General features: G+C 46.7%; 2 protein-coding genes across 3 annotated transcripts; both read left to right on the plus strand.

The window, feature by feature from the left end:
* Window positions 1-4,554: 4,554 nt before the first annotated feature.
* On the plus strand, window positions 4,555-5,770 carry LOC115803514 (uncharacterized protein C10orf143-like). The gene is given in 3 exon segments (XM_089921577.1): window positions 4,555-4,605; window positions 5,109-5,302; window positions 5,304-5,770. Coding segments are annotated over 3 exon segments (354 nt in total). The 3' UTR covers window positions 5,413-5,770.
* A 5,294-nt stretch (window positions 5,771-11,064) lies between these two features.
* ANKRD33 (ankyrin repeat domain 33) lies at window positions 11,065-15,210 on the plus strand. 2 transcript variants are annotated; one of them, XM_089920737.1, is made up of 4 exons: window positions 11,065-11,383; window positions 11,629-11,758; window positions 11,949-12,089; window positions 13,221-15,210. In XM_089920737.1, exons 1-4 carry the CDS (start codon window positions 11,177-11,179, stop codon window positions 13,940-13,942), a joined length of 1,200 nt encoding a protein of 399 aa, XP_089776863.1. In that variant the 5' UTR covers window positions 11,065-11,176; the 3' UTR covers window positions 13,943-15,210. The 2 variants fall into 2 exon arrangements, with proteins under 2 accessions (XP_089776863.1, XP_089776864.1); XM_089920738.1 differs by lacking the exon at window positions 11,065-11,383 and having other exon boundaries at window positions 11,508-11,758; window positions 13,221-13,616; window positions 13,811-15,210.
* Window positions 15,211-19,771: the final 4,561 nt, after the last annotated feature.

The raw sequence follows: 19,771 nt of genomic DNA on the forward strand, positions 1-19,771 counted from the left end.
CTGCACAGGGCTGCCACCTGCTGGCTGAGAGTGGCCTTTCAGAAACAGGACCCTTGCGGAGGCTGGGGGGTGGTGTGTACTGAACTGGCAGGAGCTTCTCAAGGCTTGCGGGAAGAGAATTTGCAAAGCAAAATGTGAAATCCCCTTTACCTAGCTAGATGTTCCTGGGGCCTCTCAGCACAAGTTAAAGGCTCCTATCTTTTTAGTACAGTCACTCCTGAATGGTGCTGAGGGGTTCTTCAGGCCGGAGGAGAGCCTCAGGAAATTCACATTTCCTGAGTGGCGGACCCTGTGCTAGATGCAGGAGACAGAGGGACCAAGGTGAGGGAAATAGCCAAGTATGAGATTAACGATAACTAGTGTGAAAAGCACCAGAGCCAAAATATATGCCTGACACAAACTAGGTTTCAATTAATAGTTATTGAGTGAATGAATGAATTTCTGAGATAGCACTGAGCAATGATGAACTCTGTACAGCAGAGGTTGTGGAGGAAGAGGAGGAAATAGGGAAATCTTTCTGATTCTTTTCTTTTCCCCTTTTGTTATCAAGTAGTAATTATCCTGGTGGAAGATTCAAACATTAAAAAGCAAAATATGAAGGTCCCCTTTCATCTCATTCCTATCCCCCTCCTTAAGTGAATCAATGCCAACATTTTAAAAAATATATTTATTTGGTTGCACCGGGTCTTAGTTGTGGCAGGTGGGCTCCTTAGTTGTGCCTCGCAGGCTCCTTAGTTGTCGCTCCAGGGCTCCTTAGTTGTGGCATGCAAACTCTTAGTTGCAGCATGCACGTGGGATTTAGTTCCCTGACTAGGGATCAAACCAGGGCCCCCTGCATTGGGAGCACTGAGTCATAACCACTGTGTCACCAGGGAAGTCCCCACTGCCAACATTTTAATGAGCTTCATTCTTTATAGTAGTCCTCAACTTTGGCTGCACACTAGAATCACATGAGGAGATTTTTAAAATCCCCTTGCTCAAGTTGTGCCCCAGACCAATTACCTCAGAATCTCTGGGGTGCGTCCCAGGCATCACTATTTTTTTTTTTAATATTTATTTATTTATTTGGGCTGTGCCCGGTCTTAGTTGCAGCACTTGGATCTTTAGTTGCGGCATGCATGTGGGACCTAGTTCCCCGACCAGGGATTGAACCCAGGCCCCCTGTATTGGGAGCGTGGAGTCTTACCCACTGGACCGCCAGGGAAGTCCCCAGGCATCACTATTTTTAAAAATCCTCAAGTGATTACACTGTGCAGCCAGTGTTGAGAACTACTGTTTCAGGCCTTTCTATGCATTACTTACATATATGTAAGCAGCCAACTGCACGGGTGCACACACACACACACACATGATATATATATATTACATTGAGTTTTTCTTCTCAATTAACATTTCTCAGAGATATTTTCAGAGCAATCCATATGGATCTATCCTTTTTTTTGGCCATGCTGCACGGTATGTGGGATCTTAGTTCCCCGACCAGGGATCGAACCCGTGCCCCCTGCAGTGGAAGTGTGGAGCCCTAACCACTGGACTGCCAGGGAATTCCCCTATCTTTTTTTTTTTTTTAATGAAGGCAAAATCTACACGTGCATATTTTCCCAAGCCCTTCCTCTACTGATGAACATTTAAGTGGTTTCTAATTTTTTTTACTAATACAAATAACACTGCAAAGTTATACACAGTATATCTTTGTTCACATATGCAAGTGCTGTTTTGGGAAAGATTTCTAAAATCAGAATTTCTGGATTAATGTGTATGTACATTTGTTATTTTGATAGACACTGTCAAAATGCTTTCCAAAAATACTTACTAATTTACATTCTTCCAACAGTGTAAGCATTTAATATTACTAGTGTTTAATTTTTGTTAAGCTGATGGTCCAGAGTAATATTGATATTTCATTATTTTTTTAAAATATATTTATTTATTTTTGGCTGCGTTGGGTCTTCGTTGCTGCGCGTGGGCTTTCTCTAGTTGTGGCGAGCGGGGGCTACTCTTCGTTGCCGTGCATGGGCTTCTCATTGCGGTGTCTTCTCTTGCTGCAGAGCACGGGTTCTAGGCGTGCAAGCTTCAGTAGTTGTGGCACATGGGCTCAGAAGTTGTGGCTCACGGGCTGTAGAGCGCAGGCTCAGTAGTTGTGGCGCACAGGCTTAGTTGCTCTGCGGCGTGTGGGATCTTCCCAGACCAGGGCTCGAACCCGTGTCCCCTGCATTGGCAGGCGGATTCTTAACCACTGTGCCACCAGGGAAGTCCCCATTACTGTTTTAATTTGCCTTTTCCTGCTTACTTGTGAGATGAAGTATCTTTTCATATATTTATTTTGGCCGTTTGTATTTCTTCTATGAATTAATTACCATGCCTTTTGTCCATTTTCCTATTAGGTTGATTTTTAATTATGATTAGAGGAAATTTTATTTCCAATAATATGACTGGCTGGACTCTGGACTAATCTTTCGGAGTAAAACAGTAAAAATGCAAGTTAAAATACAAATTATTTTAAAAGCATTGAAGAGTTGGCCAGATAGCAAGAATTTATTAGGTTAAAATCTAAGGGAAGGCAGAAACTCAGGGAAACAGAGCAAAGAATATACTTTAGCTTGAGGACAGCTGTTGAATTAGGCAAACTTGAGCTTCAATTTCCATAGCCTTTATATCTGACAGAATCAAGGTGAGGAATTTCATAGAAGATTTCTGTAAAAAGCTAGGAGTCCAGGGCTTCCCTGGTGGCGCAGTGGTTGAGAGTCCACCTGCCGATGCAGGGGACACGGGTTCGTGCCCCGGTCCGGGAAGATCCCACATGCCGCGGAGCGGCTGGGCCCGTGAGCCATGGCTGCTGAGCCTGCGCGTCCGGAGCCTATGCTCCGCAGCAGGAGAGGCCACAACAGTGAGAGGCCCGCATACCGCAAAAAAAATTTAAAAAATTAAAAAAAAGAAGAAAGAAAACTACAGCCTGGTTGATTTCACTGGGAAGAGTAACAAATATTAAGGAACAAATAATCATGATCCCCTCACAGACTCACAGAAAAGAGAGAATGAGAGAATACTTCTCAACTTACTATATGAGCCTATTTTATGAATTATTATTTTATGGTATCAAAACCTGACAAGGGTGGTAAAAAGTGAGAATTAGAGGCCAATTTCATCCATGAATATGGGTGCAAAAATCCAAAAGCATTTATAGATAAATTATTAAAATCAATAAGAAAGTTTAGAAAGCTTGTTGCATATAAAATTAATACGCAGAATATATTCTATTCGAATAAAACATAAAATAGAATGTAAAAATATATATAGAAATATAGAATATAGGAATAAGCAGTTAGAAAATGTTAATAAAATTAATAAAAGGATACTATTTACCTACCATCAGAATGTATGTAGGAAAAAATCTATCAAAACATGTACAATATAAAATGTTCTATTAGTCAACCACATATCAGTACTTTAACACACACAAAAAGTTGATTTCTCACTCTCATTCACTCAAAATCTGCCATGTGTCTGGATGATTATCCAGGTAGCAATTCGGTAATTCAGGTTGCTTTGATCCTGTGGCTCCACCATCTTGCCATGAGGCATCCTCTGCCATCACCAAGGCAGGAAAAAAGCTGCTGGAGGGTCTTACATTAGCAAGTGAATGCACAGGCCCAAAAGGGACATTGTCGATTCCACTCACAACCTATTAGACAAATTAACCACACAACTTCGCTTAGTTGCAAGAGAGCTGGGGAAGTATAATCCTCCATATGTCTGGAAGAGATAGAAGAATTGAATACGGGTGGGCACAATAAGTCTCTAGCACAGACCTTTAGGGAGAAAACTATAAAATATTGAAGACATTAAAGAAATCTAAATAAACAGAAGATAGACCATGTTTAAGGATTAGAAGATTCAATATTACAGAGGTATCAGTTTTCTTTAAATTGATCTACAGATTAAATAGAAGAGTCTCTTATATGGTCGCAGACAGGTGTTCATTGCAAAGCTGGAGTCACCTGAAGGCTCAACTAGGCTGGATGCCTAAGGTGGCTCACTCCCATGATGCTGTTGATGCCGGCTGGAGGCTGGAAACTCAGCTGGGGCTGTCAACTATGGCACCTACAAGCTGGACTTCTCATAGCATGGTGGCTGCATCCTGAGAGGGAATAACTTGAGAGAGTGTCTGGAGAGTGACTTCCAAGGGGGAAGCTGAAAGGTTTCTTCTGATCCAGCTTCAGATGTCACACAGCATCACTTCTGCCATGAGGACCAGCCAGGTTCAAGGGAAAGGTAAATAGAACACCTCTCAGTAGGAGAAGTGTCAAAGGATTTGTGGCCGTCTTCAGTCTGTCACATTTGACAAACATTCAAAATACCAATAGTTCAAAGGACCAAGAGTAGTCAAGACATTGTTAAAGGAGAAAAAGGAAGTGGGAATACTTGCTTTGGCAGACACCGTGATTCATTTTAAAGCTTCAGTAATTAGGACAGTGTGATTTGGGCCCAGGTATAGACAAATAAACCAGATACTTCTCTGTAGTTCCTTCATCTTTAACATATGGCTTCTGCCTCATGGTCCTAGATGATTGCTTTAGCGCCAGCTATAACTTCTGCAGCCAGAAGGCAAGATGGTGAAGACGAGAAGAACACACTCCCATCGCATTAAAGATACTTCTAGAAACTGAGCATACCATCTCCACTTACAAAGAGTCAATTTAGGCCAAAGCTTAATCACATAGTCATACTCAATGCAAGGATGGCTAGAAAACGTACCCTCTAGTTGGGTAGCCTGTGTCCAGCGAGAGCATTCTATTACATACAGTCCACAAACACATGAAGAGATGTGCAACAATATTAGTTATTAGGGAAATGCAAATCAAGACCATAATGAGATACCACTTCACATCCTTCTAACTGGCAAAAATTAGAAGGCTGACAACACAAGAGTGGAAGAAGCCTCACAGGGTCTTTTACATTTACTGGGTTCAGTTATAAATGGTACAAACAATTTGGAAAACAAGTTTGCATTATCTCCTAAAATCGTATAATTAGATGATTTTTGACTCAGCAATTCCACTCCTAGAATACTCTTGCATACACAATCATGCAAGAGCGTTTGATGAGAGGCTGGGCGGACTCAGGCCTGGGGCAGCGTGGACACTCTGGCCCTGGTCCGGTGGCGACGGCAGAGGCCAGAGGAGCTGCAGATTCCGGGGAACTGGAAAATGGCCTGCAGGAGATTGGAGGCAGCTGCACAGGAGCAGGGCTGCCTCCAGGTGAAGGCGAGCACCCTGGAATCCTGGAGCCGGGAGGAGCACGAAGGACACACAGTGGCCAGGGGAGACCAAGTGTGGGGATTCCTCGGCTCAGCCTTGCTCCAGATGCACTGCGGGGGAATCTGGACATTTTAACCATACAGAGAATTGTTAGAAGATGCAAGTTGAAAAAGGAAGATTCCAATTGTGGTTTGGAACCCTCGTGTGCCAGCAAATGTAAATCTCTCATGGACGGATGTGGGTGCCCACCTGTTCAAATAGCAGCCCGGTTTGTCCTCTCCGCCAGGTACTCCCATGGGCCTCTGCGCCAGAGCCAGGAGGATTCCCGTCACTTCAGAAGAGCCTCTAAATGTTATTGCTCACTAGGCCTCCTTTCAAATGCATCTTGCCTGAGAAGATCAATTGCATTATTTAAAAGTTTAAGAAAGTTCAGTATCAAACATCCTGTGAGGTTTGAGAATCCTGTGGCTTATGGACCCATAACTAGATGTAGCCCTGCTTTATAATTTTCCATTGTTTTATGGATGTATCCAGGGCTATGTACTCTTTTTAAACTAAAAGTCTTATTTTTATATTTAAAATGCACTATAATCTTCAACTGAATTTTACTAAATGCTGGTACCCAGTCTGTTCTGTGTGAGTCCCTAACTGAAGTTATCAGGCACAGGACCACCTTTATATTAAAATGGAAATTTCTCATTAAAAAAAGAAGAGTGTTTGGGACTTCCCTGGCGGTCCAGTGGTTAAGACTCCGTGCTTCCACTACAGGGGGGCGTGGGTTCGATCCCTAGTCAGGTAACTAAGATCTTGCATACCTCCCTGCTGGATCAAAAAAAAAAAAAAGAAGAGTGTTCATAGCTGCACAATTTATAGTGGCAGAAACTTGGAAACACCCCAAATATCCATCAATAAAGCAGCATGATAACTGTGGTATATTCACACAATGGAGTGAATATACACATAGCAACAAAGATGACCGGACTGTAGCACCACACGACAATATGAATGAATCTTAGCAATATGTTATTTAGTGATAAAAGTAGACAGCAAAAGGCTACATACAGCATTTACATCCTTTAAAATACTAGAATTATATATGTGTAATATACATAATATATATACCTTGAAGGAATACCTAAAGATGCAATAAAACAATATATAAAGGAACAAAACAAAAGGCATGAAATTCAGGATTATAGCTGCCTTGGGTGGGGAGAGGCAGGGGATACATTGGGAAAATCACGTAGTGTATTGTCAAGTTCAAGCTTTCGTTTGGAGGTGGTATTCCGGGTATATATTGCCTTGTTAAAAATAATTAACTAATTAATAAGCTAAATAAAAGCAGACTATACAGGCACCAATAATGAGAACTGGGGATTGTGATTAATCTGATTCAGCATATATGAGGTCTAAGAAAGAGAAAGAAAAAATTAAATCTACATCAACAATAAGCAAAACAAAAACATGAGACTTTAATTACAATAGCAAGAAAAACTATAAAGAATCTAGGAATCAACCTAACAATGAATGTATAAGACCTTGCTGGAGAAAATTTAACACTATTGAAGAACATAAAGGAAAACCTGGAAAATGGATAAATACCGTGTTTGTGGAGGAGAAAATTTAACATTGTGAGGCAGTCAACTTTCTCCAAATTAATCTATAAATTCAATGCAATTCCTATCAAAATGCCAGCAAATTTTTTCTAAAGAATTCAACAAACTTATTTGCAATTTTTTTTTTTTTGGCTGTGTTGGGTCTTTGTTGCTGCGCGCAGGCTTTCTCTAGTTGCGGCGAGCAGGGGCTATTCTCTGTGGTGGTGCACAGGCTTCTCATTGCGGTGGCTTCTCTTGTTGTGGAGCACCAGCTCTAGGCGTGCAGGCTTCAGTGGTTGTGGCACGGGGGCTCAGTAGTTGTGGCTCGTGGGCTCAATAGTTTTGGCACATGGGCTTAGTTGCTCCATGGCATGTGGGATCTTCCCAGACCAGGGCTTGAACCTGTGTCCCCCGCATTGGCAGGCGGATTCTTAACCACTGCACCACCAGGGAAGTCCTGCCATTTTTTATGAAAGAATAAAAATCAATTTTGAAAAAGAAAATGAAATATGGAGAACTCACCCTATCAGGTAGTCAGACATACTACAAAGCTGGAGTAATAAAGTCAGTGTTGCATCAGCACTGGAACAGTCTAGTAAAATGATATAAGAACTCAAACACAACATAAAACATTAAAGAAAACTTGAAGTTTATACATGATAAAGATGATGCTACAAATCAGGGGGAAGAGAATTGTCTAATAGATGGGGTTATTTCACTAGTTGGAGAAAAGACTGGATCTTGTATTAGTCTGTTTGAGCTGCCATAACAAAATACCACAGACTGGGAAGCTTCAACCATAGAAATCTATTTTCTCACTGTTCTGGAGGCTGGAAGTCCAAGATCAAGATGCCAGCAGGGTTGGTTTCTGGTGAGAGCTCTCTCCTTGGCTTGTAGATGGCCTCTTCTCACTGTATCCTCACATGGTCTTTCCACTGTGCTCACACAGGGGTGGGGGAAGGGAGGAGAGAAAAAGAGAAAGAGAGCGTGCTCTGGTGTCTCTCCCTTTTCTAAAAGGACAGCAGTCCTATTGGATTAGGGCCCCCTATGAACTCACTTAGTCTTAAGTACCTCCATAATATCACTGTCTCCAAATACAGCCACATTGGGGGTTAAGCCTTCCACATATGAATTTTAGGGGGACACAATTCAGTTCATAACAGCTCTCTTCCTCACACCATATATAAAAGTAAATTCCAGATGGATTAAAAACTAAATATTAAAAATAAAACTGCAAGAGTAATGAGAGATGAAGATCCTTGTGATCTTGGAGTGGGAAATTCTTCTTAAGCAAGACCCAAAAGCACAAAGTATAAGGAGATTTTTTATGAATTTAACCACATCAAAATTCAGGATTTCTTTCGATGAAGTTCACCACAGATAAAGCTAACAGAAAGGTTTACATTACAGTTGCCACATTTAAAACCCATCTGACAATGGGTTTATTATCTAGAATATTAAAAGGAATTCCTGAAAACTCAATAAGAAAAAGACAGGAAATTCTAATAGAACATTGGACCCAGGCTATGAACAGGTGATTCACAGAAGGGGAAACAAGAATGACTATCAGGTATGTGGGGAGATGCTCACCTTGTTGATAACCAGAAAAATCCAATGTAACATAGCAATATCCCCTTATAGTTCTGTACCATCAGATTGACAAACATTAGAAGGCCGAAAAAGTACAAGGGTTTGTAATGATTTGGGAGACTTTTATGCACTGTTGGTGGGTGCACTGCAAAATAGGGAGCAATCCGACAGTACCTGGTCAATAAGTATGTATGTTCCCTATGACCTAGCAGTCTCAGAGATGCTCTCTTTCAGGTCTACAACTAGATATGTACAAGGATGCTCACTGCAGCATTACTTGCAGTGGCATGAAGTTGGAGGCAACATGGGTGTTCATCACTGGAAGAGTAAATAAGTAAAATGTGATGGATGCACACTATGGAATTCTATTCAGCAGGAATAAGAGGGAAGAAAGAAAGAGGTTAAAAGGTACACCTCACATATTTTATCAAGAGAGCAAAGATTTTTTTCGGGAGCCTCACCCATCAGACTGCTGCTTGCATTTCATCGGCCAAAATTGTGTCACCTGGTCACACCAAACTATAATGAGAGGTGACTAGAGAGAAGGGAGGTTATGGATAGGGATTCTATCATCTCATCAGTGATTTCTGACACATAAGCTGGTAGATTTCTTCTAACTGCTGCATAGAGTCCACAGTGTGCATTCACCACATTTTACTGTGATGGCTACAGGTACAGCAGCCATCTTGTGACCATGAGGAAAAGTCAAGAGACTCCTAGAGAAGGCCCTTACAACATAAAGTTACTAAATCAACACGAACAGCTTCTTACGCCTGAACTTTTTATCCCGTATGAAGAATAAACCTCTATTTGTTTAAGCCACATGTGTCAGTTAGGGTTCACCTGCAGACAACAGAAATAAATCTGGCTAGTTTAAATGGAGGAGCAGGCTCTAGGTCCTGGAACAACTCCCAGCTTTGGGAGGCATGTGACCTCTGCCTATGATGGGGAAAACAACAGTCACTACTACAGGAAGCTGATGAATCAGGAAGCTGCTCACCAGGACCCTCCTGCATCTGTCATGACCTGTGACAGCAAAACGGATGTCCCATGCTACTTAGTTCTATCCCAAATTTGTGCCTCACGCAAGAGTAGAACCTAAATCACAGATTCCTAGCTCACAAGAACCTGGGAGGTGTCATTTTAGCTTTCCAGCTTCTGTAGTTTTGGATGGATGTTGAACTGCCAGAATGTGGCAGCCACCACACCACTGAGGTCAGCTTTTGGTTACTTACAACCAAAGGCACTCATGACTGGCGCACTGCACAGAACGCAACAAGGCCAGATCCCAAAAACATAACGCTGAGTAAAAGGAACAAACACGATGAGCTCTGTAGCACAATCTAAGGTGTTACTTAAAACGTACACAAATCAACACTACCTTTTTCAATGAAATGTACATTTTCAAGGATATATGTGTCAGTTGGTAAAGGAAAGGAGGAGGATGGGCTGTGGGGATCAGGGATGAAAGAGATAAACCAAATGAAGTAAAATAAAACAAGAGAGAGATCTGGTACAGTCTGTTAGTGGGAGTGATATAAATAGAGCAATATGATTGGCTCCATTTTCTACACCTGAGGTCCACACCCAATTCATTAAGTTTGATATTTAATAGTAATTTAACTTAAAGAATACTTAAATAATAATTTATTAATTTGATAAATAATTGTAAATAAATGGTTTAATTTAAATGATTTATTAAGTATTAACACAATTTAAATATTTCATATTTAATTTACCACACCAGATTAATCCATTAAACTTAATATATCATGATTTTTGTACCCCTAATTAAGCAATTCTTTATACTTTAATTTTCCCAGAGCCTCAAAAAATAGATTCAGGTGACCCCTGGCACCCCACCTCCGTCCCAGCCCCTATTTAGTGAGATGTCTTCACCTGCACTCTCTCCCACCCCACCCCCACCCCCTCACCAAGCCCTGCTCCACCAAGGAGGAAGGGACTTCAGCTTTGGGGGCCGAGCTCGGAAACCTGGCAACGCTTCCATCGTCGAAGGGTCTGGTTCTACGGCAGCTAGTCTCCCCAGAAGGCCGAAGGTGAGCGCGTCGGCAGAGAGGCGGGTCTTACTCTCAGAGCCGCCTCCGCGGGGGAGGAGCCGCCCTGACTCGGGCCCCGCCCACCCCGGCCAGGCTCTTGGGGCGGGTGTTGGTCGGCTTGGAGAGGAGAGCAGCGTCCCCGCCCGCACCCGCCCTCACCCTCCATCCCTAACAAACCCGGCTTGATCCGGCTCAGCCCCGAGGTGTCTGAGGCAGCTTTTTCTGTTAAGTCGCGCCATCTGTTACCTGCGTTGCTTCCTGGGGCTGTTAGTCCACCTCAAGACACTCCAGAGACCCGGTGTGTGTGCTCCCAGGAGTCTGGGGGGTTGCTGTGGGCTCCAGGCTGGGCCCCAGCAATGACTGCCTCCTAGGGACCCTCCAAACCCCAGGTAAGGTCCCATGGGAAAGAGAAGACCGCCTCTCTTCCTTGACTCTCACTAGGACCCTCACTTGCAGTGAACGACTTCGGCCCTCTTAGGGCTCTTGCCCTTCGGCCTCCCTGCCAGGGGCTTGTCCTCTCTCCAAGGTGGATGGGACGGGAGACTCCAGCGGGAAAAAGCTCTCCCCAGGGCCAGCTGCTGGGACCCCTCCCGGAATCCAGGGAGACTGTTCCCTTCATTCTGTATCATAGATGCCAACTGCGTGAGGAGGGGAGACTCGCCTTCTTGCCCCCAGGATGGAAGAGGAGGAACTGACACTGCAGAAGGGAGGGCTGGACGTCGCTGAGACCCTGTCCTGCCCCGACGACGAGACCTTTACCCCAAGCTGCGTGCTGGGCGCCCTGTACTGGGCCTGTTTCCACAATGACACTGCCCAGCTCCAAGCCATGCTGGATGATGGGGTCTCCCCAGAGGAGGCCACCCAGGTGGACAGCAATGGGAGGGTGAGCTACCCTGGGTGCTTCACAGGGCAGCAGGGGGCGCTCTGTGTCCTCACCACGCCACACTCATCCTTAGAGAGTCTCAGGATCAACAGCCACAGCCTGGGTCCTCAGGAGGAAGGGAGTGGGTGAGAGTGGGTCTTCACAGGGGCTGGAACATCTCTGGGACAGTTGTGGGGTAGAAGGCACAGGGCCCCCCCAAGGAGCTCATGGAGGAAAGCACCGGGGCTGAGCTGTCCCTCCCCCAGACAGGCCTCATGGTCGCATGCTACCACGGCTTCCAAAGTGTTGTGGCCCTGCTCAGCCGCTGTCCTTTCCTGGATGTGAACCAGCAGGACAAAGAAGGAGACACAGCCCTCATGCTGGCTGCCCAAGCAGGTGAGAGGCTGCTAACCCCACCCTTTACCAAACCCCATCACCCCCCACCCCCGCCAGACCCGGCCACAGTCCCACACTCTTTGCACCGACGTTCTCCCACCCCAGATGCTGCCTTGTTGGGTGGAGGGTGGGTTTGGGGCTTTGTCATCCCTTTCTTGGGTAGCTAAGCTCTGCCCTTGGTGCCCTGCAGGCCATGTGCCTCTGGTGAGTCTCCTGATCAACTACTATGCTGGCCTTGACCTGGAGCGCCGGGACCAGCGGGGGCTAACTGCGCTGATGAAGGCCGCCATGCGGGACCGCTCCGAATGCGTGGCTGCCCTCCTCATGGCAGGTGCATGGGGCCTGAACCAGGATGTGTGGTCTCCAGTCCCTCCCCCACGCCTCCCCACCAGACACTAAATCAGCTGTCATAGTTGCAATGAGGAGAGAGGTGGAGATGGAAGATCAATCCAGGCTGACTTCCTGGAGGAGGAGAGTGTGCTGGGGCTTCTCACAAGCAACAAAGTCCAGCTATTGATAGCTCTATTTGCATTGCGAATGGCGGTCCCAGAAAAGAAAGCTTGGGAGGATAACCTAGACCAGGTGGAGAACCTAATACAAAGAAGGCTGGTAACTGGAACCAGATTCCTAAGTTCTCATCCCGGCTCTGCCACCAGCTGAGTGACCGTGGGCAAACAGCTTCCCTCTCTGGGCCTCACCAGTGTAAGATGAGAGTGATGGCTTTCTCTGGGCTGATTTCCAGCTCTGACGAGCCAGGGTTCCAGGAATGCAGTGACGGGTAGTTGAGACGTGTGGCCGTGTAGAGTTGTTCTGGGGTGAAGTCCACACTGTCTGTGGAGTCTCGGGCCCTCATTACTCCCTGAGGTGGGGCTGCCCTCTGTTGTTCACTCTGGGGGACCCCAGCCTCCAGCTTTTCCCTTTCCCATCCCGTCACACTGGGTTTGGGGTGAGAAGGGAGGAAGCTCTACACCCCCTCCTTTGTCTCAGAGTGACTGCTACTCCCCTCGTGCCCAGGATTAGGGGTGTGTGGTGGTGCAGAGAAGAACCAGGAGTGGGAACCATGAGAATCCCCGCTCCACCTGCTCCAGAGGGTACAGCTCGCTCCCCACCCATCCTGGGCAAACGTCACACCCCCCCTCTGGTCAGTGCCTTGGCTCAGGAGGTCTCTATTCTTCTCCAGCTTTGGAGATAGCCGCCCCCCCCACACACACAGTAGGTCTCTGTGAAGTCTTTTCCCCTTGCTGGACTCCAATTTCTCTATCAGTCCTAAACCGGAAGTTGGGATCTGGGACTGGTACTGTCTCTGGGCTGTAGCCACAGAGGGGCCCCAGCTTCCAGCTGCAACAGGATGGGACTCTGTGGCTTTGCATGTAACCCCAATCAGTCCTGCTGCTAAAGAATCTGCCCTTCTGCAAGTCACCAATCCCTGTCCTACCCCATGTCACCCCGTACCTGTCCCCAGGTGCCGACCTGACTGCAGTGGATCCTGTCAGGGGCAAGACAGCCCTGGAGTGGGCATTTCTGACCGACAGCTTCGACACGGTGCAAAGGATCCAGCATCTGCTACGGCGGCCCCAAGTGGAGCAGCTCAGCCATCGTTACCAGCCTGAGTGGCCAGCCTTGCCCGGGCTTGTGGCACAGGCCCAGGCTCAGGCCGCCCCGTCTTTCCTAGAACGACTTCAGGCCACCTTGAGCCTCCCCTTCGTGCAGTCTCCTCAGGAGGGGGGTGTCCTGGACCACCTTGTGACCGTCACGACCAGCCTGGCGAGTCCTTTCCTCACCACTGCCTGCCACACCCTGTGCCCTGACCACCCACCTGCACTGGGCACCCGAAGCAAGTCTGTGCCAGAGCTGCTAGGCACTGCCCCGCCCCCTCCCCCAGTACCCCAACTCCCCCAGGAAGTCCCTGGCCCCCGCGTCTTCATCCCCTACCAGAGCCCTCAGGGTGTACTGAGCATGTGCCATCAGTGGCTCCAGCCCAGAGATAGTACCAGCCCCAGGCCCCAAGCCCCTAAGATCCTCCTCTCCAAGGCACCCTCATCTGGCATTCAGTGGAAGCCAGAGCCCAGGTCTGCAGGGAATCGAAGGCTGTCCCTTCCTGTCTGGAGATACCAGGAGCTCAGGATGGAGAGGAGGAGGCAGGAGGAGGCCAGGCTGGCACAGAGCCAGGGGACGAAGGGATAGGCCGGGCTGGGACTAGGTAATCAGGCCCCTCCCTGAGGCTCCTTTGCCCTCTAGAGCCCCTTCTGACTTCCCATCCACCTCTGTCTAAGTGACTGTACTCTCAGCCTGTGTACAAGGTTATTCATACAGCATTGTTTGCAACAATAAAAGGGTGGAAACAACCTAGGTGTCCATCAAAAGGGGACTGGCTAAATTGATTCCGAGTGTAAATACTGCACACCCGTATGATGCATTCTATACAGTGGCAAAACAAGAGTAAGGAAGCTCTTTATTCTCATGTGAAGCTATCTTCAAGATGTATTAAGTGAAAAAAACAAAAAACAAAACACGGGGTGGAACAGTGTGTATGGCATGCTACTATTTGTCAAAGTAAAATCTGCACCAAGGTAAACTTGACTAACACAGATATGTAGTGAGTACCAAGATTTATTTAACTACTTAATGAGCAAACCAGCAGGATGGATCAAAGGAAGAAATGAAAAACTATTATAGACATTCAGGGGAAAAAAGAATGCTTGAATAAGATTGCAAAGATAGATACAAAAAAATCAATTCCTACCTGGCAATAAAACCATAACTGTTTTTTTTTTCCTACCAGACAAAAATAATTTGCTATTTATCAATCTTCTACAAGTTAACCTCTTAACTTTATAGTCTGCGCATTCATCGATAGTAAATCGTATAGCAAACTTAGTTACTTCCCCTGAATGACCCATAGGTGGGGTTATTAGCCAGTGATCTAAAATATCTTTGAAAGGGCACGTAGTGATTTTTTTGGTGTGCCTTATTTACAAGTTTTGGGTATTTTTTCTTAACATATTTGTTGCATAGATAGATTTGCTTGCTTATTTGTGATAATGAAAGCAACCACTTGTAAGGTGCTTACTATATTCATTAATACATTGAACTCTCCCAATAATCCTATAAGGATTTTATCTTTGAGGACACAGGGTACAGAGAGGGTTAGGAATTGCCCAGGGTCACACAGCTAGAAACTGACAGAGATCAAGATTGAGAGCCAGCCGTTCCAGTTGTAGGGGCCAGACTCTTAACACCAAACCATGCTGCCTCACAGCACCTTTCTGGAAAGAGACATGACAGTGTTTTAGGGAAGAACACTGAGCACCTGATGAAGGGTGGGAGGGAGACTTCTCACTAAGTATCTTCTTGAAACTTTAGGCCTTTTTAAAAAATAAACTTGATGTTTTCAAACAGTTGTAGATTTACAGAAAAGTTGTGAAGGTCATGCAGAGAGTTTGCATGTACCTCATACCCAGTGTCCTCTTTTATTAACATGAGTGTAGTACATTTGTTACAATTAATGAACAAATGTTAATACATTACTATTAATAAAATCCATTCTTAATTCAGGTTTCCTTAGTTTTTTCCTAATATCCTTTTTCTGTCTAGAATTCCTTTCAGGACACCACATTACATTTAGTCAGCATGTTTCCATAGATTCCTCTTGAATGTGACAGTTTTCTCAGGTTTTCCTTGTTTCTGATGACCTAGACAGTTTTGAGGAGGGTTGGTCAGATATTTTGTAGACTGTCCCTCAGGTGGGATTTGTCTGATGTTTTTCTGAAGAGATGAGGGTTATGGGTTTTGGGGAGGAAGATGTACCATTCTCCTCACATCATATTCAGGGTACCTCGTACGAACATGACTTGATCACCTGGCTGAGGTGGTGTTTGTCAGGTTTCTCCACTGTTATGTTCCTCTTTTTACCCCCTTTCTATATTGCACTCTTCAGAAGGAAGTCATTATATGAAGCCCACACTTAAGGAGTGGGGAGTTATACTTCGTCTCCTTGGGGGTGGAGTATCTACATAAATTATTTGGAATTCTGTACAGAATGTTTCAACTTTTTAGTCAAGTATTACCAAATTTTGAAAGACTTGAAAATAAATCTGCTCTTGTGTCCATCAAAAGATGAATGCATAAAGAAGATGTGTTATATATATATATATACATATACACACACACAATGGAATATTACTCAGCCATGAAAAAAAATTTTGCCATTTGCAACAACATGGATGGACTCGGAGGGCATTATGCTCAGTGGGATAAATCAGACAGAGAAAGACAAACACTGCATGATATCACTTACTTGTGGAATCTTAAAAAGTAAAACAAACTAGTGAATATAACAAAAAAGAAACAGACTCACAGATATAGAGAAAAAGCTAGTGGCTACCTGTGGGGAGAGGGAAGGGGGAGGAGCAAGATAGGGTTAGGGGATTAAGAGGTACATACTACCATGTATAAAATAAATAAGGGCTTCCCTGGTGGCGTAGTGGTTGAGAGTCCACCTGCCGATGCAGGGGACGTGGGTTCGTGCCCCGGTCTGGGAAGATCCCACATGCTGCGGAGCGGCTGGGCCCGTGAGCCATGGCCGCTGGGCCTGCGCGTCCGGAGCCTGTGCTCCGCAATGGGAGAGGCCACAACAGTGAGAGGCCCCGCGTACCGCAAAACAAAAACAAAAACAAAAAAAGCAAAACAAAACAAAATAAATAAGCTACAAGGATATATTGTACAACATAGGGAATATAGCCAGTACTTTATAATAACTGTAAATGGAATATAACCTTTAAAATTGTGGATTACTATGTCCTACAACTGAAATTTATATAATATTGTAATCAACTATACCTCAGTTAAAAATAAATAAGTAAAACACATCTGTTCTTTGAATAGAGGAAAACATACACACACACACACACACTGAGGTGACAATGATATTAGGGTTAGATAGTGTGTGATTTCCCCCAGAGGGTTCTGAAGGCAACTGTGGTGAACCAGAATGGGTTCAAGGTTAACTTTGCCATTTCCTACCTGTGTGATCCTGAATAAGACACTTAAGTTTCCCTTGCCTCCTTTCTCATCTGTTAACTGGGGGCAAACAGGGTTATTGGAAGGATCCACTAACTAATATGGGTAAAAAGGCTCTGTAAACCGTACAGTCCTGCCAAGAGTTGAGCTGCTATGGAAGGGCCCTGGGGAACCGAGTTTGACTGAGTTGCTTCTGAGCCTCTGGGATGGAGCTAGAGTTCCTTCCTCCCCACCCACTGCTGAAATCAGAGCACATGAAGCCAGCCCTGGCCCTGGGCATTGCAGCCAGGTAAAGAAACTACATCTACAGGCTTGGAACAGCATGGAAGTTACATGCTTTAGCCTGAGAGTTGGCCTGTAACCTTGGGCAAGTTACTGGACCTTTCTGAGCGTCAAGGCTCTTATATGTAGAGTGGAGGTATAATGACTTGTCACCAAAGGGCTGTTGTGAGAATTAATCGAGCTAATGCAGCACTCCGCACTGTGCCTGGCCTTAATGTCATCATTATCCTATGTAATCCTCACGACCTTCCTCGTTTACAGCTGAGGAAACTGAGGCTATGAAGGTTAAGGTACTTGCCCAAGGTCACCAGCTGGTAAGTGGCTAAGTGGTACTTGGAGTTCAAGTCTGTCGGACTCTGAAGCCCGTGTCCCTTCCGTTGCAGCACGCCCGGACTCCGCCCACAGCCTAGGCTCCCTGGTTCTCGGAGCCTCTCCCTCCCACTTCCAACCAGTTTGCGTTTTACAAGGGTGCAGGGGTGACCATGGCACCCTCAGGGCCAGAGAACTATCCCTCTGCGGCTTTCCCTCCAGGCTCGCTGGCTTGGGGTAGATCCGGGCTGGCAGGTGGTAACGCCTTGTCCATGGGTCAGACAACAGTTTCCAGCAGAGGGAGCCTCTCCACCTTGGAGAAGACCTACCCCTCCATCCCTGACCATCTCCAGGGCCACTAGAGTCCTAGGCCGAGCCATCTCTCTCTCCCTCTAACAGCTCCTGACAGCCTTTCAGGCCACCAGCAAGGAAAGAAGTCTAGTGGGCTGCCCTAAGTCCACGTCTCCACTAGCACCCCCAGCCTGGCTCCTGCGGCTTCCAAACTGAGTCCCTGTCAGCAGAGGCCAAGGAACCCAGGACAAGGTCCCTGGTGGTGAAGAGCACAGGTCACATCAAAGCCGCTCTGCTACGGCCCACAGACGTGGGTTTGAATCCTGACCCTGCCTCTTATCTCTGTGACCAGGTCCCCTCCCAGCCTCGGTCTCCTCCTCTGTAACATCTAATGGTGATAATATTTAATCGCTACTTCCCAGAGCTGTTGTGTGGCCTAAACAGCGGGAGGCCTGCGAGGCACGGAGCACCGCCTGGCTCACGGTCAGCGCCCGGTAAACAGCAGCTTTTGTTACTGTGCTGGGCGGCAACGGGTAAGGAAACGACCAAGGGGGCAGTTCCGCGGAGGAGGCCAGCAGACGTGTCCTTGGAACCCCATGGCCTCCCCTGTGATTCTACGATATTATTCTGGTGGCCCCTGAAGTGAAAACACACACTTATCCCGGACAGCCTTCTCAGGCCGGCTCCCACTCAGCTCTGCAGCCCAGCGCCCCCAAGCCCGGACCACTCCCCATTACCATAGCGCTGATGGTACCTGGCAGACAGGGGCTCCTACAGAGGGGACTGCAAGGTTGGCTGTCCTGACGCATGCTGGGATGTCAGCCAGGCTGTGGGGACTCCTGGGGAACTCTCCCCTCACTCCTGCAAGGGCAGAAACCGTGTCTGTCTCCCTAACCCCTATAGGTCTGTGCCCGACCCATACAGGCTCAATAAATGTGTATAGAAAAGAGCTGAGTTCAGGCTCCACCAAGGTCTGGGATGCTTAAAGAGGCCATTATCATCTCCCTCTTCTTTTTAGGGGCTGCCCTGGTTCCAGGAGTGGCAGTGACCCTGGCTATTCCAGGGCACAGCCTAGGAAACACCTATTGGGTCAAAAGAAGGCAAGGGAGTACATATATGTGGGGAGGACAGAAGGACAAGCGGGGGCTCATTTGTTTGTGTCCCCTTTTTCCCAAACTGGGGCATCTTGACAGGATTCCCTCCTCTCTGGCAGTCGTACTTTCCAAGTGGTTGAAAACATCTATGTACCTTCCATCACACCAGCCACCAGGCCAGCCGTGCCTCTCCTCCTCAGAGGGACCACGGCTTCTCATGGTTAAGGAAGATAACTGCATTTGAAGGGAGGACTTGAGGGCAAGGCTTGGGGTTGGATGGACTCTGCAACATCCCTCAGAGTCACACAGGCAACGTCACATGCGGACACAGGGTCAGCCAGGGGCCCTAGGGGCCTGCAGGCTCACAGGCACAGAAGTACACACAGGCCCACTGGTCCACAAACTTCTAGTCCCATACAGAGAGGCCAGGCATACAAGCACACATAAACACACCCCATCACACAGGTGCACAAACGCACAGGTTCACTGACAAAGGAAAAAATAAAGACAGGGTCCCCCCACTCCCTGAGGTTCCTGGCCCCTCCCCTGCCCTTCCTATCCCCTGTGCCCCCAACACGTTGCAGTCCCCTGTCCAACGGCTCCATACATAGCCTGTACGACGGTGGTCGAGGCTGCAGAGTCTGTCTAAACATTGGGAGCAGCAGTTAGGGGGTTGAGGGAGAGCCAAGTCTGACCCTCGAGTCCTCCCCACAGACCTAGGTATCATCCGTAACTATGAAATCCATGGTCCCTCTCAGGGAAAGGAGAGAGGTGGTGGGGACTTCCCTGGTGGTCCAGTGGTAAAGAATCCACCTTCCAATGCAGGGGACGTGGGTTCGATCCCTGGCCGGGGAACTAAGATCCTACATGCTGCAGGGCAACTAAGCCCATGCGCCACAACTATTGACCTCGCGCGCCTCACCTACACAGCCCACATGCCCTGGAGCCTGCGCGCCACAACTAGAGAGAGAAAACCCACACACCACAGCTAGAGAGTAGCCTGCGATCTGCAAAGAAG

This window comes from Delphinapterus leucas, chromosome 11 (assembly GCF_059928025.1).
Source record: "Delphinapterus leucas isolate spDelLeu-1000000601 "Yukka" chromosome 11, BTC_Dleu_Yukka2, whole genome shotgun sequence".
NCBI lineage: Eukaryota > Metazoa > Chordata > Mammalia > Artiodactyla > Monodontidae > Delphinapterus > Delphinapterus leucas.

Coding starts and splice junctions, on each gene's coding strand:
- ANKRD33 (XM_089920737.1), top strand. CDS start 11,177: ATGGAAGAGGAGGAACTGACACTGCAGAAGGGAGGGCTGGACGTCGCT. Junction 11,384..11,628: donor AGGTGGACAGCAATGGGAGG/GTGAGCTACCCT, acceptor TCCCTCCCCCAG/ACAGGCCTCATGGTCGCATG. Junction 12,090..13,220: donor GGCTGCCCTCCTCATGGCAG/GTGCATGGGGCC, acceptor ACCTGTCCCCAG/GTGCCGACCTGACTGCAGTG.